Genomic DNA, 5,450 nt, shown 5'->3' with positions numbered 1-5,450 from the left:
GCATCCTCAAAGACTGACCTTTGTCCTTTAGATGCAGATGAACTGCTGAGTCTTGTCCCGTGGAGGTGGCTCTTCTATGTTGTGCCATGTGCTTGTGAAGTGGCTGTTTGGTCTCTCCGATGTAGAAGTCTGGGCATTCCTCGCTGCACTGTACAGCATACACCACATTGTTAAGTTTGTGTTTAGGAGTTTTGTCTTTCGGGTGAACCAGTTTCTGTCTGAGTGTGTTACTGGGTCTGAAGTACACTGGGATGTCGTATTTGGAGAAAACTCTCCTGAGTTTTTCTGATACACCGGCTACATAGGGGATGACAATGTTGTTGTGTCTGTCTTTCTTATCCTCCCTCGCTGGTGTCTGATGTTCTTTTCTGTGAAGCTGGAATGCAGGCACACTGGACGAGCTTATTCTAAAAAATACAGAAAAAGGAACATTTTATTTGTGTTAAGGCCTAAAAACTACAAATAAGTTATACAATGAACAATATTGAAATACCTTATAGGTGCTGCAGGCCATATAACCAGAATCCAGAGCAATCTCACACTCACATGATGGTGAGGAAAGACATGAGCTCTGCAATGAGGTTTGAAGGCCTCAGTTGGGACACGGAAGAACTCAGAAGACAGCAATACCTGCACAGAGAGACAGAGTAGAAAAAGCATAGATTTGTAATCCATAATGTGAATTAAAACTCAAAAAGTGGTCTAACAGTGTGCACATCTGATCGGGTGTGAAGTTGGTCCTGTCTTCCAAGGAGCTGTCTTCTTGCAGTCGTTTTCTGACAGTCTCCACTGCCTCTGTAGTGGGTATGCAAGTGAAGAGAGAGACTACATCAAAGGACATCATGAGAACCTTCACAGACATGACACAAGGGAAGACTTTTGATTTAATAACTAAGCTTAAAACAAGTGTTACCTTTGAATATTTGTGGGAAAAATCTGATGCTACCCGAAGAATACAAAGCCACACTGGAAATGATGACAGGCTTGCAGCCCTCTGTCTTCCTGGAGTGAGGTGCCCGATCAGTAGAAGTGAATTGACAGAAGTCAGTGTCTGTAAGAGTGGCCAAACACTGATACTCTGTCCACTTGCGTAGAGTCTAAGAAGCTGGAATGCAGGCACACTGGACGAGCTTGTTCTAAAAAATACAGAAAAAGGAACATTTCTTTTGTCTGTAGAAACCCTAAAAACTACAAATAAGTTATACAATGAACAATGTTGAAATACCTTATAGGTGCTGCGGGCCACATAACCAGAATCCAGAGCAATCTCACACTCACATGATGGTGAGGAAAGACATGAGCTCTGCAATGAGGTTTGAAGGCCTCAGTTGGGACACGGAAGAACTCAGAAGACAGCAATACCTGCACAGAGAGACAGAGTAGAAAAAGCATAGATTTGTAATCCATAATGTGAATTAAAACTCAAAAAGTGTCAACAAGTATAATCATTTGAGTGTGGAATTATTTATGCAATAAACAGGATTTTAATTAATTAATTGAATTAAAAACACTGACATTTTTTTTTATCAAAGATAAAGAATGATACCTCTCTCTGCTCTGAGGATCACTGAGCATCTCTGACAGGAAATACAGTTTCCTCAGTATGAGTCATCATTGATGGTCTCAGAGGTGTGTAGTGTGGTAGCATGATGATGGTCTCCAGATCAGGCAGGAGGTCAGGTGATGGGTGTGTCATCTTCTCCATTGAAGACACACTGGTATGGCAATTCATAACACAGCAGTCTCCTTGTGGCATGTAGTTATCTGTGCAATCCAGCACTGATGGATCAGGTTTGGCTCAGCAGTTCATGAAGATGGTGTCTGAAAAAATATATCTAACAAAACACGTGCTTATAACACCACCCACCCAGCTCAGCCCCCAAGTGTCTATGTAATGCTGGTATGGGGTGTCGGTTACTAAGTCTAATTAGTGCATCAGAAAGCGGGGGCTACACCTAAAGCCCACACTTTTTGATGTCTTTGTTTATTAGCAGCTTTTTCCAGCTGCTCAGAGAATTCTGACTTGGCCTTTATCCACCCAAACCCAAACCCACCCGGATAAAGGCCAAGTCAAACTCACACACCATACCAGCATTACATAGACACTTGGGGGGTGATCTGGGTGGGTGGTGTTAAACTGTAGTCGGGAACTTTCAGAAAACTATCCATTTACTTCTAAATCAGTTTTTATACATATTCTGTAAGCTGTACTAATGTTTTTCTCTACATAATGTATCATTATAGACATCTCTGGTAGCCTAAAGATAGTTTATAACTTTTGACATTTTTTACCTGTAAAACATGATAAGCAAAAACTCATTCATCACAAAAACTTTTGATTCTACAAAAGCTACTATAATCAAGAAAATATAATTGTCTGTATTTATTCATGTGACCCATAATAAATACCTGCATTTATGTGGGATTTATTTATTTACTATTTCATATTTTCAAGCCCTTGGAGGGGAAGATCTCGTTTGTTGAGCTACATACGTCACAGTAAAAAGATTTAGTCATTTAAAACATGAGAATAAAAGAAATGATGTTGGTTTAATAAATGTTGCAGCACATTTCAGATCAGAGGTGCATGATAGCAGATGTTCTCTGCTCTGCATGAAGTTCAGCAATGATTTGGTGAAATGATTAATAACATTGCAATAAGAAAGGGTCTTCTTACAGACAGAGTAGGGAAGACAATTTTTTCAATGAAAAATTTTTTTCATGCTCTACAATCAGTAAACTCTGTAACAAACATGATCTGTAATTGTTTCAAAACTCACCAGACGACTTCATGATTGGCTCGAGGACAGGACACAAAACACAGGGTTGTGGTAACTGTAATATGATCTCAGAACACCTGAATATAGACATTTCTGTGGCTGAGAAATAAAAATGAGGTCAAGCAGGGTGTTCTTGTCTGTAGTGCCAGAAGTGATCAGCTGTGAATACCCTCTCGACTGAAACTGCTCCAGAATCTGTTTTCTTCCACTCTGCAACTGGTTCTCATTAAAATCTCCACACACAATTATTGGGTGACAGTCCATTATTTCAAGTGAATCTAAAAGACTTACCAGGTTTTGCATGAATGGTGTCAAACTGTAGTCAGGGGGTCTGTACACAACAGCAATGAGTGCAGGGAATGGAGCCTGAACCTTCAACACTAAAAACTCAAGATCAGTGACATTATGTAGATACTGTTTTACCTGAACCTGAAAATGATTCCTCAAATACACAACAACTCCCCCACCACTTCTGCTGGCCATGTGAGGAAAGTTTGTGTAGGACACATGTCTGTTGCGTTTGAACATGGTGTAGCCATCCAAATGAAGACTGTCTGCAACAAAGGAGCCTTGAAGGTGAGACTCAGTGAGACACAAAACATCTGCTAAACACATTTCATGATGACTCTTGATGTCACTGATGTGAGATGGCAAACCCTCTGTATTGTGATGGATCAGTGTAAGAGTGTCAAGTCTGCTGGCTGTTTCTCTGACCTGAAGAAGAGGCATCATTTCCTCAACACTGGCTTGTCTCATGGTTTGGAGCGCTGCAGTTACCTCGGGATTGGCGTAAATCTTTTTCTCATCCAAGTCCTGCAAATAGAGTCCACTGAGAGACGTCACCCTGCTGAGAGCAACGTAAGCCATACCTGGTTCAAAAATGTTCTTCATTGAAACTACAGCTGTCTGTGTTGTAAGACCCTGAGTTTTGTGAATTGTGCAAGCGAATGCTAGCTTTACAGGAAACTGTCTGCGTACTGCTCCTTTAAACTTCAGACTCTCCTCTGCTCTCTCAATGTAAACCAGATCATCAGAAGCTGCATTAGCACTGCGGTTGTGTCTCATAGGCTGCCGGTTGTCCATCCTGAGCCCCAGTTTAATTATGTGTCCATCATTTTCAGATCTCACCACCTTTACCAGTATACCAAAAGCACCGTTGACTAAACCGTTTAGTGTGTCCAAGTTTCTGGTCAGCATGACTCGAGCTCCTTCAGCAACATTCAGAGTGTCAGGTAAATCATTTCTCCCACCTGTAAATGGTTTGTCTCTTCGTTCCATTCTGCCTGTACGTTTATCCTTCTGGAAATCGTCTGCATTGATGATTATGATGTTTGAATGAAGCTTCTTCAGGGTATCTGTGTTGTGGGATTCCACATTCTTGTTGGTGGCATAAATGTGTAAGACCTCAGTTGGACATTCTTCTGGTGCAGTCACAGCCTGTGACAACAAATCTCTGTCGCACTGAGAAAGCTCATCTGTCTTTTCTTTGACTCTAATCCTGTTCAGCATCTCTGCAAAGGCCACATCATCTTTCTGACGCATGATCTCGGTTAGAGTGATCATCTGAAAATGTTCCTGCCATAGGTCAATCTGTTCTGGATCGTAAACACAGAGAGGTTTAGACTGTCGCACTGGTGGCAGCTGGTAAAAATCTCCAACAGCTAAAACTGACATTCCACCAAAAGGTCTCTGAGTGCCTTTGATTTGTTTCAGTCTTGCATCCACATAAGCAAAAAGGGGTTTTGAAACCATTGAAATCTCATCAATAACAATAATTTCAGCATTCATCAGCTCAGATCTGACTTCATCCAGTTGGTTACCAAGTCCTTGAATGGGTGGTTTCAGACTCCTGGGTAGTTTCAGTAGAGAATGTAATGTAGAGCCATTGATAGAAAAAGCTGCTGTACCGGTAAATGAAGTCAGTAAAACAGTTGGATTTGATATGTCAGCTTCTTCTGCATTAGCAGGCAGTCTGCTCAGGATCTTTGATGCTTCAGAATGAATACACTTAATCAGATGTGACTTTCCAGTTCCTGCACCACCATTGATATAGAAGAAAAATGGATCTGGGTTCAAACCACAAACTCGCTGAATACACCAGTCTCTTATGGCATAGAACACGCAGGCCTGCTTCTGGTTCAGATTCTGATACATTACACGTACCACGGCTGGATCTACTGCAGGTTGTTCTCTGATGGCTCTGATCTCTGTTACAGCATCAGACTGACGACTGTAGTCGGGGACATTCTCCTGTTCGTTCTCATCATCAGAATGTCTCTCAGGAAGATTCTCATCACATTGCAGCCTCACAACTTCAGATTCAGGAGCAAGATTACACCATTCATCGATCACAACATCCCTATTTTGTTCAAACTCTTCCAGTGCACTCTCAATATCCTCAGAGTTCTTCTCATACTTGTCTTTATTTCTTTTCACAACCCTTTTCACAGACTCACTGTGGTCTGAACATGGAAGTCGTACAAAACCTGAGTTGTAGAAGGACTGATAGGTTTGGAACCCTTGTGGTTTCAGTTCCTGCTCTGATCTGTGTGGAAGGTAAAGTCTCAACAGTCGACCATAATATTGCTCAGGATCTTTTTCCTGTGAACAGTGGTAATATCTGATTATAGCTGGTTTATCATTCTTTCGCCTTTGTACAAATCCAAGCTG

The 5,450-nt window shown here is 41.4% G+C and overlaps 1 protein-coding gene and 1 long non-coding RNA gene across 2 annotated transcripts; both read right to left on the bottom strand.

Annotated features, from left to right (window-relative positions):
- Nucleotides 1-983: 983 nt before the first annotated feature.
- LOC146615596 (uncharacterized) lies at nucleotides 984-2,042 on the bottom strand. The gene is made up of 3 exons (XR_014906968.1): nucleotides 1,547-2,042; nucleotides 1,226-1,362; nucleotides 984-1,136 (listed from the first exon to the last, which is right to left on the bottom strand). It is a non-coding gene; the product is annotated as an uncharacterized LOC146615596 (long non-coding RNA).
- Nucleotides 2,043-2,885: 843 nt separating this feature from the next.
- On the bottom strand, nucleotides 2,886-4,076 carry LOC146615595 (ATP-dependent DNA helicase PIF1-like). The gene is made up of 2 exons (XM_085374734.1): nucleotides 3,204-4,076; nucleotides 2,886-3,111 (listed from the first exon to the last, which is right to left on the bottom strand). Exons 1-2 carry the CDS (start codon nucleotides 4,056-4,058, stop codon nucleotides 3,103-3,105), a joined length of 864 nt encoding a protein of 287 aa, XP_085230860.1. The 5' UTR covers nucleotides 4,059-4,076; the 3' UTR covers nucleotides 2,886-3,102.
- Nucleotides 4,077-5,450: the final 1,374 nt, after the last annotated feature.

The sequence above is a fragment of the Diplotaxodon limnothrissa genome, linkage group LG16, assembly GCF_057381915.1.
Source record: "Diplotaxodon limnothrissa isolate DT_005_m linkage group LG16, D_limnothrissa_male_GT1.1, whole genome shotgun sequence".
NCBI lineage: Eukaryota > Metazoa > Chordata > Actinopteri > Cichliformes > Cichlidae > Diplotaxodon > Diplotaxodon limnothrissa.
This window is presented reverse-complemented; position numbering and strand designations above follow the sequence as displayed.

Coding starts and splice junctions, on each gene's coding strand:
- LOC146615595 (XM_085374734.1), bottom strand. CDS start 4,058: ATGGAACGAAGAGACAAACCATTTACAGGTGGGAGAAATGATTTACCT.